A 16,565-nucleotide genomic window follows, 5' to 3' on the forward strand; every position below is an offset into this window, starting at 1 on the left:
TTAACTATTAAAGACCCAGTCCAGTTATAGCACATTGAGTGGCCTATCAGCAAAACCTTCTTCAGAACTAGGAATGAGCCATCCTAACAACATGGGATGAAATGGTCATTAAATGCCTCCCAAATTATGGTCAAATTTATGACTATGAGGGGGGCCTTATCAACTACAAATTGGTGCTTGCCAAGGGCATTTGCCGTTTGTCTCTCTGGAGATTGACTCCTGTGCTGCTGCAGCTATTGACCTGCAACATGTCCTGAAGGAAGTTCAGGGTGGAGAGTGAGCACAATTGTCCTTCTGGTAAACTAGTGGGACAGGTCTTTAGATAGCTAGATATTTCCAGGAACTGCTTTCATAATCACAATGTTTGTGTCTCCTCATATCTAGAAAAGCGCTAAATCCCTACATGGCAACATCAGCTTCTCCCGATTAGCAGAAAACCTTTTGTAAAATAAGTGCCTGATTGCATGAACTCCTTCTTCACCAAAATCACATATATTGACATTCCCCAACTACCTCTTTGGGCCAGTTTCTCAGTTATCTGTACTATCCCCTGGGCTCTGGCCATCATTTTTCCCCAAATAAAACTCATGACTCTTATATTGTGCATATTTTTAAATCAACAACTCCTTCTAGAGTATTTTTAATTTCAGTAATTGTGTTGTTCATTGCTGGTTGCTTATGTTTTATTTCTTCTAGGTCCTTGTTAAATTAGTTAAAAATTTCTTGCATTTTCTCATTCTATTTTTGATCTTTTGAAAATTCTTTACTATGTTGTTGTTCAGTCACTCAGTAGAGTCTGACTCTTTGCCTTCCAATGGACTGCAGCATGAGAGGCTTCCCTGCCCTTCAGTATCTCCCAGAGTTTGCTCAAACTCATGTCCATTGAGTCGGTGATGCCATCCAACCATCTCATCCTCTGTCATCCCCTTCTCTTCCTACCTTCAATCTTTCCCAGCATCAGGGTCTTTTCCAGTGAGTCAGCTCTTCACATCAGGTGGCCAAAGTATTGGAGCTTCAGCTGCAGCATCAGTCCTTTCAATGAATATTCAGGACTGATTTCCTTTAGGATCAGCCTTTTCGACAAAACCCTTTGGACAAAGAGCCTTTGACCTCCTTACGGTTCAAAGGGCTCTCAAGAGACTTTTCCTGCATCACAGTTGTAAGGCATCAATTCTTCAGTGCTCATTCTTTTTTATGGTCCAGCTCTCACATCCATACATGACTGATGGAAAAAACCATAGCTTTGACAATATGGACCTTTGTTGGCAAAGTAACGTCTCTGCTTTTTAATCACTGTCTAGGTTTGTCATAGCTTTTCTTCTGAGGAGCAAGCATCTTTTAATTTCCTGGCTGCAATCACCATCTGCTGTGATTTTGGAGACCAAGAATATAAAGTCTGTCACTGTTTTCATTGTTTCCCCATGTATTTGCTATGAAGTGATGGGACCAGATGCCATGATCTTAGTTTTCTGAATGTTGAGTTTTAAGAAAGCTTTTTCATTCCCCTCTTTCACCTTCATCAAGAGGTTCTTTAATTCCTCTTCACTTTCTGTCATAAGGGTGGTGTCATCTGCACGTCTGAGGTTATTGATATTTTCCCCAACAATCTTGATTCCAACTTATGCTTCATCCAGCCCAGCATTTTGCATGATGCACTCTTCTTATAAGTTAAATAAGCAGGCTGACAATATGCAGCCTTGACATACTTCTTTCCCAGTTTTGAACTAGTTTGTTATTCTGTGGTCAATTCTAACTGCTGCTTCTTGACCTGCATACTGGTTTTTCAGGAGGCATGTAAGGTGGTCTGGCATTCCCATCTCTTTAGGAATTTTCCACAATTTGTTGTTACTACATATACATATAGGTTGTTTATATATAAATATATTTTATATCATGTATAATTATATAGTTTTTATTACATATAAATACATATTTATGTTATTTATATGTTTATGTATACATACATATATGTATCTGTGTGTGTATATATATATATATACAGTTTGTTTTGGTTTGGGGTTTTTAATACCCAAAAGCAAAGATGTTTTTAAACTCTCTAAAAGAAGGAAGTAGATGGCTTAGAATAGCTCTCACTGACAAAAGGGTGGCAAGCAGAGCATTGACTAGATCGATTATCACTCATTGGAAGAAGTTAATCAAAAAGTGACAAGTTTAAGGAATATAAAAAGTCTTTGTAATGCTGTAATTTGGAAGAAGGGAGCCCATAGTTGGAGAGGCTAAATGTTTATTACCAGTTGTTGTTTTTCAGTTGCTCGGTCATGTCTGACTCTTTTTGACCCCATGGTCTGCAGCATGCCAGGCTTCCCTGTCCTTCACTGTCTCCTGGAGCTTGCTGAAACTCATGTCCATTGAGTTGGTGATGCCATCCAATCATCTCATCCTCTGTCATCCCCTTCTCTTCCTACCTTCAATCTTTCCCAGCATCAGGATCTTTTCCAATGAGTCAACTCTTCCTATCAGGTGGCCAAAGTAGTGGAGCTTCAGCTTCAGCATCAGTCCTTCCAATGAATATTCAGAACTAATTTCCTTTAGGATTGACTGGTCTGATCTCCTTGCAGTCCAAGGGACTTTCAAGAGTCTTCTCCAACACCACAGTTCAAAAGTATCAATTTTTCAGTGCTCAGGTTTCTTTATGGTTCAACTCTCAACTCTCCATACATGACTACTGGAAAAACCATAGCTTTGACTGTACAGATCTTTATTTTATTACCAGTAGTCATGTACAAATGTGAGACTTGAAGCATAAAGAAGGCTGAGCACTGAAGAATTGATGCTTTCAAATTGAGGTGCTGGAGAAGACTCTTGAGAGTTCTTTGGACTGCAAGGAGGTCAAACCAGTCAATCCTAAAGAAAGTCAACCCTGAATATTCATTGGAAGGATTGATGCTGAAGCTGAAACTCCAGCAATTTGGCCACACTATGTGAAGAGCTGACTCATTGGAAAATACCTCGATGCTGGAAAAGATTGAGGGCAGGAGGAAAAGGAGACAGCATAAGATGAGATGGTTAAATATAATCACTGACTCAATGGCCATGAATTTGAGCAAACTTCTGGAGAGAGTGGAGGACAGAGGAATCTGGTGTGCTGCAGTTCATGGGGTTGCAGAGTGGGACACAGCTTAGCAACTCAACAATAACAAATATTTATTAACTTTAACTGGTGAGGACTGTGGAGCCTAGGGGATCCGACACATGATTCAAGGTTATTTGGTGATAAGGCACAGATCCACCTTTGTTTTTACCTAATAGGGTGTAAACTGATTCAGGGACCTTTGAAGGCCAGAAACTGTTGGGAAGTTCAGGACTATACTATCAACATGAGTGGAGGGGGACTTCTGGGATAACAGTAAGTCAGTTACTGGGTAGAAAAATGGTTCAACTCCAAGAAATGTAAGAAGGGGCCTCACCCAAAGGTGGTTGGTGACCCTCACTGAAGGAGGGGCGTGTGGTAGAGCTCTTGAATGGGGTGACTGGGGTGGGACAATCTCAAGGTGACTGAAGTTAAATTAAAGAAGGCTGCTGCCCTATGACAAATTCAGCACAGACCAAAGGTAGTATTCAGGGTTTTTTTTGAAATAGGAACAGGGAGGGAGTCCACCATGCTCAAAGAAAGGAAAGGCCTTCATCATCCACGAATCCCTGACCTCTCTGGGGACTCAGCTCAACCCTTGGCTGAAGACTCCTTCATCCCAGAAGGAAGACTTCTTCCTCCCAGAGCTCCCCACCTGCACTCTTCTGTGCTGCTTGGGATCAGTCCCCTCATCACATCCCGCATCCTGCCCCACCAGTCCCGTGCTGCGCCCCTCACACATGCTCCTGGCACTTCTCTCTGAGCCATCCCAGAATTGCTTAATCCATATTTTATTCCTACATCCGGTGTGCAAACCCTCTGCCCTCCGCTCAGTGGGGAGAGAGTCCTCAAAACACTTCCGCCCCTCCTGCAAGACTTCGGTGGCCCACAGTACTAGCAACCCCACGCTGTGACTACCTGAAAGGGAAGCATCTCCTTACTTCTCATTAATAATCTAATCGGGGCCCAAGAAAGGTACTCCATACGGAAGATTCATGGAAGAGTGCCCCACATCTCGAGACTGGCCTTCCCCTTCTTCCAAATCCTCTCTGAACACTGGGTAGGACTCGTGGCTAGGCCCTTCCGAGATGGCTGGGGTTAAACTTGCCAGGCGCTGCGGGCTGTGGGGGTTAGGGGTACCCACACCTGCGCACTCTAAGGAGTTCTGACCGTGGCTGTGGAATACAGTATATGGTCGAGGGCGACAGTCATGATTGGATGACTGTCAGTCTGGGGTGCACAAGAGGCTGGGCCTCAGGGATGCAAAATCACAGCCCTGCGGGGAGTTAGAGAAGCACCGAGGCTGATATCAGAATACACACGAACAAAGCGAGACGGAGGTACTGCTAGAGCAGCCCCCATTCGGCCCCGCGCGCGTCACCTCTCAGACTACTGGGTGGCGGCGGACAGGCTCCCGGCCCACCTCTGCCCCGCCCCGGCCTAGTTGCTCTCTCGCGGTTAACCCTTGCGGGCGCGTTTCCTGGAACGGCTGCCCAGCGCCTCCAGCGCCGAAGGAAGGACTCGGGCCCTCCGCCTCCCCCGGGTCCTGAGTGGGCGCCAGGCGCCGGGAACTGACCGTGGTGCTGATCGCGCAGCTCTGTTTCGGGCGCGGCTCCCAGACCTGCCAAGACCGCATACCGCGACACTCCCGGCCTCAGCGGTAAGTCGCCAAAGCCCCGAGGATGTAGGCGTGCGTGGAGTGGGGGAAGGGAGTGATTGGGGAATTTTTGTGCGATTTTCGTGCAATGGGCGGGCTGAGTGGAGGAACCAGTGTCTGCACTCTGTCCACTCCCTGGTGCCCAGCGAAGATGATGTGGTGTCCGGGAGAGATGATCAGTCTGAGCTAGGGAAAGGGGAAACCTTCTCGAGGATGGGGTCTTGGGAACGGACGAGTAAGACCGGAGGCCCATCTTCTCTCCACTGGGCAGGCCAGGAATATCCAGACATTCCGTTATAGAAAGTGGACCAGGACCTTCGGTCCCCAAAGGTCCCTTTGTCTCCCCAACATGAGGGTTGAGTGAATTGGTAATGTTCAAAACAGTGCAGTTTCTGCTTTATCCCCAATCTCACACCCACCCCAGAACACAGAGACTGTCCCTCCCCACAATGGCCTTCACTCCATCCATATGGAAGGTTTTGGCTTCGACAAGGTAGCCTATTACAGAGAAAAACTACTGCTCCACACATATCCTCTCCACCCCAATGTCCAAGATGTCCCTGGGTGGGGCTCGCCTCAGAAGCCCCTACTCTTATCACCACTCACCCCTTTGTGTTTCATGTTTGTGATCTCCTGGATATTGGGGGGTGGGGCAGGGGAAATCAGGGTAAATAACAAAACTATTAGCCAAAATTTTTGTATTTCCAAACTGTTTCTGTTGCATATGTGTAACTCCAATGTTTTTATTTTGCCCCATGAAATACGCAATCATTTTCATGTTCAAAAATGAAAGAAAAGCGTAGAATTACCTTACCAAAAAGAAAAGAAAATTCCAGGCAGTTGAGCTAGTTAGTCATAATGTAGAAAAGCAGCAAATGAAATTACTTCATTTTCTCAATTTGCAACAAGTTCACATGCATGTGCATGCTCTGTGTAAGATGCTTCAAGGGGAAGCTTTCACATGTGGGAAGTCTCTGCCACCACTTTCTTTCCACTGGACCCTCCACTGGCTCCTAACTGACCTCTCTGCCCTTTTGCCTCTACTTTACAATCTTATTCACAACTAGAGTGATCTGTAAAAACTAAAAATTGGTCTTCATGGCTGGCAAATAATGGGAGAGTATCTATCAGGTCCCCTTCTAAGAGGGTGTTTAGCCACAAGACAACAAAGCAGAACGTGCATTTTTAAAACTGAGAACCTGGACACATATGGCCTCTGCCCTCAGGAAATGAGAATGCCAGCACCTGGGTGTCTAGATAAATCCCACTGTGCCCCTGAAAATTATCAAGAAAGATGCTCAGCCTGACTCCAGTTGGGTAGTGGATCCTTTGACCACTTAGGGAGTTCCCACCCATGTCACATATGGACTGCAGATTTCCAAAGAGTCAGGATCTGGTAAAACATTTTAACATGGAAACTGAATGGACTGAACACACACTGAATTTCAGTGAAATAATCTTTATCATGCCTGGTTGAAGTTATTTTTGAGAGTACAGTAAGAAAAAGGTTTTTCTAAAACATAAGAAAAATAACTGCATAATCATAATAAATATCTCCAAAATTTCTTGCCATAGAAATTATACTACCTTCAGTTACAATTTTTCTAAGTTTGCATGAGCTATACTTTTGCTTTTAATCTTCATTTTCATTTTACTTTCCAAAATTTCTTACAAAACATATTTATTATTCAATCTTTAGATTTCCCATAAAGGGGAAATTGAGTTGTTTCATATAATGTCTATCACAGTTAAGAACACAGGTTTAGTATCAGACAGTCTTGGGTTCAAATCCTAGCTCTGTTGCCACCTGTGTGAGGGCCAATCCATTGATTTTTCTGGATGTTAAATTCTCCTTTGTTAAATGGGGTTACAGCAGTATGTCCCTTATAAGCTTATGGGCTAAGCATTCTGCCTGGCTACCACTATGCTGTGTGCCCCAAAACCCATCAGGGCTGGGCTACAAAGGATTGGGAGAAGTAAGAATGGGGTCTGCAGGTACGGGTTTGGAAAGGCTTGGGCACATGCTACATGCTACCCAATAGGAGGCAGAAAGACAGCTGACCCACTGTCTAGGGTCCTGCCACAAAGAACTGGGCTACACCCAGAGCCAAGCCTGGGTTCTGCAACTTTCCCTTGCATGGTGCCTGCTCCTTCTGCTCTCCTCTGGTCAAAAGTCCCAGGTGTTCCTCTACTGGGGAGGAAGCATTGTTAAGGGGTGGGAGTGGGATGGAGGTGGTGACATTTGCCCCTGTGAGCCTGTGCAGTGCCACCTTTGCCACCTCTTCTCATTCTCTTTGGTTTTAATGTTGCCAGTTGGGCTGGGAGGAAGCCTCTCCACTCACTTCCCAGGCCTCATGTTAAAGCATTTCTGAGACTCTCTGGAGGGGGCTGGTAAGCCTCTTTGGCAGTGGGTGTGAAAGGCATGCATACTGACAGAGTCACTTGCTTGCACACCTGCTCTATTCCTTCCTCACAGATTGTGGACTAAGGGAGAGTGAATCTAGGTGCTCCCTATGGAGAACCAAAGAAATCAGCCCAAGCTCTATACTCTCTCCCTGGTCAAACTGCCAGAAGACCAACTGGCAGTCCCTCACTGCCAAGGACATGTGGAGACAGTGAGACAGATGGAGCCTGAGAGCTGGATACCTGTGAGGTCCAGTAAACCAGGATGGAGGGATTGGCTTAAGGGGGTGCTCTTCACCCCTGCCTTCTTTTAGTTTTTTTTTTTTTTTAAAGAGTTACCTTTTATTCAGTGGAAATTTTTAGGACTTCAAGCCCAGGAGGCAGCATCCCAAGTAACCATTAGAGAACTGCTCCAAGGAATCGAGAGTGGGAACCAGGCTATATAGAGGATTTGCAACAAGGGGCAGGTAGTATTAGTGTCAAATGATTATTGTTAATGAAAGAAAACCAGATATCCCAAGTTAAGGAATTTGGTGCTTTTCTAGGTATGGGAAGATGCAAGAGTCTGGGCTCACTGAAATCATTCCTTTGATATGCTATCTGGGGCAAGTACCCTGTGTTTTCACATCCTGACTTTCCTCAGGGCTCACTGGCTCCTCCTGGAGTGCTGCAATCACTGATGACGGTGACATCCTTTGATTACGGACACAGTACTGCCTTCTTTTCATGTCTCATGGGTTTCCAAACTCACCCCAAAGGTAATACATTTAAACTAGACCACTGCTTCTCTCCCCCAAACCAGCTCTTTTCACAGGTCACTTCCTTGCCTTCATTCACTTCTCATCCTCTCCACTTCAGCTTTCCCTCTTTTTTGATCCCCCTAACGGCTTGCATCCAGGCCTCAGTGTTTATCCCCCTAATGGCATGTATTCAGGCCTCAGGTTTCTAGACTGTTTGTCTTTCTTTCTTCAGTTGCTGAATCCTGATGTTTCTTCCTTTGAAAGCTCGTAAGGCTTTACTCTCTTTATTTTGCTTATAGTTACAGCCTCCATCTAGACCTTATCTCCTTACATCTGGTCCATTTTACTGCCTCTTGTGAGTCCCCTCTGTTCAGAACCTCTCTCATGGTTTAGTCCATCCTCCACTCAGACATCAGATAAATGGTCTCAGACCACCAAATTCATGATGCCATTGCTTCCACCTGCTCCCTCAGAAGACTTCTATAGCTCTTTATTGACTCAGGGTAAGGCCAGACTCCCCAGCTGTGCCAACAATGATCAACTTGTTAACACTCTTACCACTTCCCCACTCTCAAGTCCAGGGAAGACATCAATAAGCGATTCCAGCATTCTTTCCCATTGAGCTCAGACTGGGCATCAGAAACTTTCTCTGGATGGCACTCCAGGTAGCAATGCCTGTCAGTTAGGATATGCACAAAAGACAACACCTGCCTGATCCTCCAGCACATGACGAGCTGTGTATGGCCAGTCTGTCTATTCCTGGTCTCATGCTTGTCTCCTCTCTTTTGCTTTCTGCCACATTGCTGTCTCTCTTCTTCTGCTCAAGCTCTGTGTGCATCATGAAATGCTTAGTTGTGCCTTGCTTGCCTGATGGGTAAAGCAATCCTGAAGGGCCATGGGTCTTCCCCTTCCACTGATGACCCATGGCACCCAGCCCTGGAAGCAGATTTCCTTTCAGCTTTCTTGCTTACATGAAGGAAGCAACTTACTTATTGACTTCTCTGCTTCATCCACTCAGAAGGGCCGTGATACCCTAAGGATATGGTGCTATTGGTATATCCAATAAGGCCTGGATATGGTAGGCTAACTTGCCCAGACAAGCTTTGAAAGGATTCTTTAGTGAGTCACAAGATCACAGTACACGAACATCAGACCCTGTCTGCTCTCATTTTGGCTCCAACTCTGTGCCTTTAAGCATGTGACTTAACTTCTGGGAGTATCAGTTATCTACAAAGGCTGGAGCAGTAAGTGTGGGGGTGGGACTGTTCCTATCTCCCCCTCCCCTTGCCTCCACAGAGGATCCGAGCTCAGATGTCAGAGCTCAGCTCCCATGCCTGTGTGAGTGGGGCAGGGGGCGGGGTATGGGGTCAGGTTTTCTAGAACCACAAGCCTCCATCCTAGATATTGAGTGTCTCCTGCTTTCCCCCATAGCAGCGGTGACACTGCAGCATGGAGCTGAAGAGAGGAAAGACCTTCATCAAATCTAGCCTGCAGACTGACCATGAGAAACCTCCAGACCCAGCAGCGACTGCCCTGACCACAGAGGATGCAATCTCACTGGGAGGGCAGCAGCTGCCCCACAGTGAGAGGGGCCCCCAGGTCAGTCCCAGCACCCAAGGATACAACAGATGCTCTGATCGGGAAGCCCAGCCAGACACCAATGGAGGGCCTGCAGCTCTCTGTGGCGCCACCTTCAAACTGGTTCGGAAGAGCAAGAATCACGACAGTGTGCCCAGGGCTGACAGGGCAGCCACAGCTACAGGGCAGCTGGTGGGCAGCGCAAGTTTCCCAGGGACCCCCAGCAGCCAGCGCATGATTGACTACCGCCACTTTGTGCCCCAGATGCCCTTCGTACCAGCTGTGGCCAAGAGTATCCCAAGGAAGAGGATTTCCCTGAAACGACCCAAGAAGTGCTTTCGTAACCTATTCCACATCCGCAGAAACAAGACTGAGAATTTGCCCTCAACCAAGGGGGAGGGCTTGTCTTCTCCCGAGGGCCCATCAGAGACTGGAGGGCAGCGAGGCATAGCCTTCCTCCCCTTGGGCGAGGAACTGGGCCTGGATGGCCAGTGCCAGGACCTGTCTGACAGTGAGTTCCTGCCCGACTCTTCCTTTGACCTCTGCAGGGCCCTGTGTGAGGACGTGGCCTCACTGAAGAGCTTTGACTCACTCACAGGCTGTGGGGAGATCTTTGCAGATGAGAGCTCAGTGCCATCCCTGGAGCTGAACGAGGGCCTGGCGAGCCCTGCCCAGAGATCACAGGCTTCTGACAGCAAGACTTTCAGGGGCCCCTTCCAAGGCAGCATAGAGCAGCTGGCATCGCCTGCTCAGAATGAAATGTCTGACTTTGCCAAGTTCTGGGACCATGTGAATCACTCAGTGAGGCAGCAGCAGCATGCCCTGCTAGGCCCGTGGCTGGGAGGGCCCCAGGCATCAGACACAGACCAGCCCAGGCCAGATGCAGCTAGGCTGGCTGAGCTCCCTCTGTGCCCATGCAGGGATCCACACAGCAGCTCCAAAGCCAGCTCCACAGACACAGGGACCCCCAAGAGTGAGCGGCCGGAGTCTGTGTCCACGAGCGACGAGGGCTACTATGACTCCTTCTCACCAGGCCTCGAGGAGGACAAGAAGGAGGCCCCGAGCCCAGGCACACCCACAGCCGCCTTCCCCCGGGACAGCTACAGTGGAGACGCCCTCTATGAGCTCTTCTATGACCCCGCTGAGGGCCCTGGGAGTCCGAGCCTGGATGATGACTTGTGCGTGTCCGAGAGTCCATCGGGGCCGGCACCGGGAGCCCCATTGTCCATGTGCAGCTTCCATGTTGGTGCAGAGGAGAACCTGGCTCCTGTTCCAGGCCCAGACCTACTCAGCCAGGGCTTCTTACAGAGCTCTTGGAGGGGCAAAGAGTGCCTGCTGAAGCTCTGTGACACCGAGCTGGCCATCACCATGGGCATTATCAACTGGCTCCGCCGGGGCCCGGAGCTCCGTGCCTTGCCTGCCTCAGCTCTCAGAGAGCCGGCAACTCCCTCAGGAGGACTGGTGGAGAAACCAGGAGCTGGCTCTGAGAAGATGGGCCTAGGTCCAGTGAAACTGGATGGCAGGGGGCCCCAGGCTTTAGATGCAGGTAGAATCTCTGTGAGCTCTATACCCAGCAGGAAGGAGCTGTGGGCATGTTCAGGTCCCAAGGGCCTGCTTGCTGGAGTGAGCAAGGTCCTAGCCGGGGCCAAGCAGGAGACCAAGTCTTCATCCTGTGACCCCTCTCTGGAGTGTGTGCCAGTTTCTGGGGAACGAGGGACACAAGGCCACCCTGAAGGCTCATTCTCCCCTGTAGGGTCTGCAGCCGCCATGGGATCCAACACATCCAGGAAGAACAAAGTCCCACACCCATCTGTCTGGCCTGGCTCCCAGGAGCCCAGGCTGCCTAGGAACCTTGGGTGTTTCCAAGGTCCCTGGAGGCCAGGTCCTGGGGGAAGCACCATGGATTCAAAACTCACCCTGACAGGCTGTGTGGCCCAGGTGGAAGCCCTACAGATCAACCCAGACTGCCAGTCCCCTGCTGCTCATCCCCCAAGACAAAACACAGGTAGTGGGCTCTGCGGGAAGCCTCAGGCCAGGGGCCCTGACATTCTGCAACAGGAACAGCCTAATGGCTTCCCTAACCTGGCTGCCATCTGTGGCCTGCCCTCCCTGGCCAACCCACTCCACATCCCACAGGACCAGAGATGCCCAGGAAGCATTCTGGATCTGAGTCAGCTCAGGGAGGAGCCCACCACGCTGAATGTCCAGGCCCATGTCTCTGTGGAGGACCGGCCCCTGCAGCTCAACTCAAGGGCAATGGAGCAGGCTGCACAGAGGGGCCAGCTGGACTTGTAGTGTGCCTCTGCCTGGGATCACTTGCCAGGAATTCTGGCCCTCACTTCCAACAGCTAGTGAGAGGGGCCCCACCTCTGCAAGTGCCCAGAAAACCACTGCAGCTTTTCGGATCACAAGGGATCCTCTGCAACCAGCAGGAAGTAGGGGCTACCAGGACAGCATGACAGAGCCCCAGCTTTGGAACAGTTTTGCATCCTTGGGATCACATTCAGGAGAGTCTAAGACCCAAATCTCCATCCTTTGTTCCTGATGTGAAGACTGGAGGACAGTATTGGGGGGAAGGGAGTGTCAGTATTCAGACAGGAAGAGTGGGGCATTTTAACATGGAGGCATCTGTGCCTAAACCCAACAGCTCTGCCAGAAGAGGTCCTGGGAGGCCCAGGGCCAAGGACAACTGTGAAGCTGCCAGCACTCTCAAAAATGTTCCTCACTGATTTCCTCACACACACACACAAATGAACAGTCTAAACCCAGGTGTCTAAACAGACATGGGGATGTTTGGGGGATGGAAATAGTACATATTGTAAAGGGCACATATTGTGCTGATAAGTCTGCACAAGAATTGAGAGTAATAAATGTGAATGAGGAATCCGAGACTTGGGTAGAAGCTTGAGACTAGGGGTTAGCTCAGTAGTGTATTCTCACCCCACCTCCAGAATGAGCAGCCATAACTTATGGCTGAAGGGCTGAAGGGCCCTGAAGGGCTAAGGGAATCAGAATCAGGACCAGCCATCTTAGCAAGAGCCTTGAACCAGCAGATGCCATGCATTCCTGTGCAACCTTGCCAGGGCTGGCCAGACCCTGGAGACCCCGAACAGTGGGTGTTCCCTGTCACAAAACACCCCATACAAACAATGGTTTCCCCTCATTTGTGCACTCTAACTGATCTGTGGGTGGCAAGACGCTCTTGGGGAAGAAGCTGTCTGATCCTCCACACTGCCATTTCCACCTTCTGTGCTGCCAGCATCCTAGCTTCCTCTTTCAGGAAGGCTCACTTTTGAATGAAGCTGTATCCCCCAACCCCTCAAAAAAATCACAACATTTGCACAGCACCAAACATTCAGAATCACAAAAGGAAAGGTGGGGCAGGAAGGGCAGGTGTCTGTCTGGCCAGCCTCAGGGCAGCAGACCAACAGCAAGCTCCTTGACGGGGTCTTCTGTGATTAGATCCTGCCTGAGGTGCCCTGTTTCGTAGAGGTGAGAGGGGAGTGTGCTACAGGTAGCTATGGAGCTGTTCCTGTTGCAGAATGTCAGGGCCCCTGGCCTGAGGCTTCCCGCAGAGCCCGCTACCTGTTTCTTGAAGAGGTGCCATGGGCCCAGTGATGAGGGAGGGATTCCAGACAGAGAGATGTGGTCTGACCACAGGCTGGGGCCACTCCTGATTGTCCGAGGCCTTGTTTTCAGGCTGGAACATGCTCTGCAGCTCTCATTAATAACTGTTCCCTGGGGCCTGCTATGGGAGGATGAGGGCAGCAAATGGGAGGCTCAAAGGGGCATGACAAAGCTCCTGACCAGGCCCATTGAGACAGGACACACGGAAGGCCAGGGCCAGCATTCCTGGGAAGCCACACTTGACCCTTCGTCCTAGGACTGTCACAAGTGACAGCTTTAGGGGCCTTGACATGAGCAGGTGGTGCATGTCAGCTGCTTTCCTGGTTTCTTACATGGAAACCAAGGCCATGGTGTGGATGTGACTTGCCCACATCATCCTCAGCCAGCAAGTGGGGTCCAGTTCTTAGCAGCCCCCACTGCAAACACCCCTCTCAAGGCCTAAACTCCTTCCTTCTTTCAGGATACAGATGTCTGGGGCCTCTGGGTGCCAGAAGTACACCTCCCTGTTACTTTGTACTGCACCTGAGCAGAGCGAGTACCCAGTAAATACTGCTGCAAGAATGAAATACCAAAAAGTTGTGCATGGTTTTCTGATTTCTTGCTGCCTGTGGGCCTGGGGTCTAGAGAGCAACAGAGTTGGGTTTAACTTGGTTGAATTTCTGATGAAGACTTCCTTGATATGACACAGTGACACGTGGAGATGTGGAAGAACCAGCCCAGCCCAGAAGTACTGGGAAGGGTATGAACCAAGGTGGTCCCAGGACTCAGAGGCCATGGCAAAGAGGATGTACAGTGACCCAACAGCAGGGAAGCAGATATAAAGACCTGGGCCACACCTACCTGCCCAGTGGCTCTCAATCTGTGGAGGATCTTAAGCAATGCTGGCACCGCAGAGATTATCCTTCAGCAATCTGAGTAGCAGACTCAGCAGTGGTCTGCGAGACATCTTGCTGGGAGAGTGAAGGAGGCCATGTGGTCTTCCTCTCGTGTTTTGTGAGCCAAGGTTCCCTCAGCCCATCTCCCTTTCTGTACCCCACTCCTCAGGCTGCCTTTCCCAGCAAGAGGGATACAGGCAGTGCCAGTCTGACCGGGCTCCACAGGTCTCAAGTGTGTCCTTGAGATGACCCACTGCTAGGAAGAGGGGAACTTTGGGAGTCAGCTCCTGGGACAGGTGTCTAACCCAGTGATGAGTGTGGAAGAATTCTGTGTGGGGCACTTTCAGAACTCTGGTCAATTTCCTGTCCTTCTATTCACACATGGCTGTGGAAGTTATAGAAAGTTTTTCCCATGTAAAGTAACATCCTGAGAAGAAAGTCCAGTTGTCCCCAGCTCACAGCTGTCCCGGAGTCACACAGTGGTGGGGGAACTGATATTCACCCTGGCGCCTGGGCACTGTGCTTCTGCCCTTCCAACCTTCTGAGGTTGAGTTTGAAAATGGGAGCTGCTGTAAGGGATCCAGGCAGCCTCGCAGCTGAGCCTGACAGTGGGGTGGCTGGGTGGACCAGGAGGGCGGGGAAGAGAGCAGAAGGTGCTAGAATGGAAAAGGGGGTGAAGGCCAGCAGAGGTTGGGGAAGACCCTGCAAACTACATTGGGGGTATTTCTTACATTTCCTGGCTCTTCATTTTATTGTTTACTTGCTTATTTATATGAAGTGAGGACTGATACACCGAATACAGAACAATGAAAACTAAGTTTCTTCTAATTCCTCTCTTACCCCTGTTGTTTTGATTCAAAATCAATTTCCATTCACCACAAGCAATCCAAACAATGCCAAGTGCAGAGCCTTAGCTTCCCTGTCCTTCTTGAAATTGGATGTGTCCTCAGACCCTTTCTGTGCCCATGACATAAATACACATGACTTGCACCTTTTTTTTTTTTTTCACTGCACACTGTATCATAGACATCTTCCTTGGGCTTAGCAGGCATCAGCAGCATGCAGGTTCTCCACTCTCTTGAACAGCTTGCACAGCAGTCTCCTACAGGCGGCAAGTAATTTAGACACTCTGCTGCTGATGGATACTCAAGTTAATTTCCCATTTTAGCTGTTACAAACAATATTGCACTTCTTTTTTGCCTAAATGTTCTCTCTGAAAGTCCTCTTCAAAACTATGAAAATGAAACTTAACAAGGAAAAGATGCATTTTTTTAAAATGACCAGTGAATCCTGCTTCCATATCCCCATCCCAGTGCCGAACTATCTTAAGGTCCTGGTGTTGTTAATGGCCTGAGCTTCATGCTCATACCAACATACTACATGCCTTCATGTCTGGAAGGGGAGAGGTTGGTTCTTTTGTTATTATGTGTAAGGCCTTGGAATTTGTCATTTTCCTCCTTACAAGAAAAAGGTGGACAAACTGAAAATCCATGATTTTCTTGACCTGTCAAAGAATGAGATCACAGAGCAAATAATCTCTCTGAAGCCTGGAGACACAGGTACATCCAGAGAATGAGGCAATTGAGACCTGGAGCAGAAGCTTCAAGATTATGAAGAACTGGTAGGAGCATTTAGGGAGTAATTTTGATAAACTGCTATGACTGAGGAGGCAGGTATAAGGGGTTTGGCAGTAAATGGGGTGCCCATACATTCATGGCTTTCTTCCAGAGACCATTCTATATTTTCAGGGTGGGGACAAACGTCCCCTCATGGGCCTGGCAAAGAGAGAATAGCCATTGTGAAACCTTCCATATCCTTCTCCCTAACAGGCCTATGTAAAGGGGGGATATCTCCCCCTAGGGGGAATATTTTGAAGCCTTTTCCAAGCTGAAAGAAGGGAATTCTACCCAATCCCAGACATTTCCAGCCTTTCTGTCTCACTTAAGAAAAACATAGACAGATAGAAAGACAGAAAAAAAGGGATAGTTAACCAGAAGAGGATTCCAAAATAAAAACCAGAAATGGTGAGCCAGAAGGAACTAACGTTTCAGAAGGCTTTACCCCACCCTGGCATCACAGGTCTACAAAAGATTGAGACTGATTAGAAGCTCAGAAGATAAGGGCACATTCTCCCACTTCCAACTAAACCTATCTCCACACTAAAAAGCCTCAGTAATAAGAACTGTGGATGAAAACTAAAAGAGCTATGAGGCAAAGACTCACTAAAGATCAGAAGAAAGGGGAGCCACAGAGAAACAGAGCGAGGGAAAATAAGCCCATTACAGTAATACAAAGCCTCTGGTGCTTATATAAGAAATAAGGAAATAGTCCGCCTCTTAGTCAGATTAACATAAACCCACACACTAAAAACCTATTTACTTCACTACCTGTTACCCTATACAACCTCTGACTTTCAGGCGAAAACTATTTGCTAAAGGCAAAAGGAGACAATGTCTGAGGAACAAAATATTGCCAGAACTAGTCACAGGTATTGGAATTATCACATTAAAGATTATAAAATGAGTGATTAATATCCTGAGAGTTCTAATGAAAAAAGTAGACAAAATGCATCTATCAGAAACGAATCATGAAGA

The 16,565-nt window shown here is 48.4% G+C and overlaps 1 protein-coding gene across 2 annotated transcripts; it reads left to right on the top strand.

Moving 5' to 3' along the window:
• Positions 1-4,266: 4,266 nt before the first annotated feature.
• Positions 4,267-13,673, top strand: AMER3 (APC membrane recruitment protein 3). Of its 2 annotated transcripts, none has more exons than XM_027554442.1 (2): positions 4,267-4,751; positions 9,323-13,673. In XM_027554442.1, the coding sequence occupies exon 2, from the start codon at positions 9,341-9,343 to the stop codon at positions 11,762-11,764; it is 2,424 nt and encodes an 807-aa protein (XP_027410243.1). In that variant the 5' UTR covers positions 4,267-4,751; positions 9,323-9,340; the 3' UTR covers positions 11,765-13,673. The 2 variants fall into 2 exon arrangements, with proteins under 2 accessions (XP_027410243.1, XP_027410249.1); XM_027554448.1 differs by having other exon boundaries at positions 9,326-13,673.
• Positions 13,674-16,565: the final 2,892 nt, after the last annotated feature.

This window comes from Bos indicus x Bos taurus, chromosome 2, assembly GCF_003369695.1.
Source record: "Bos indicus x Bos taurus breed Angus x Brahman F1 hybrid chromosome 2, Bos_hybrid_MaternalHap_v2.0, whole genome shotgun sequence".
Classification (NCBI taxonomy): Eukaryota; Metazoa; Chordata; class Mammalia; order Artiodactyla; family Bovidae; genus Bos; species Bos indicus x Bos taurus.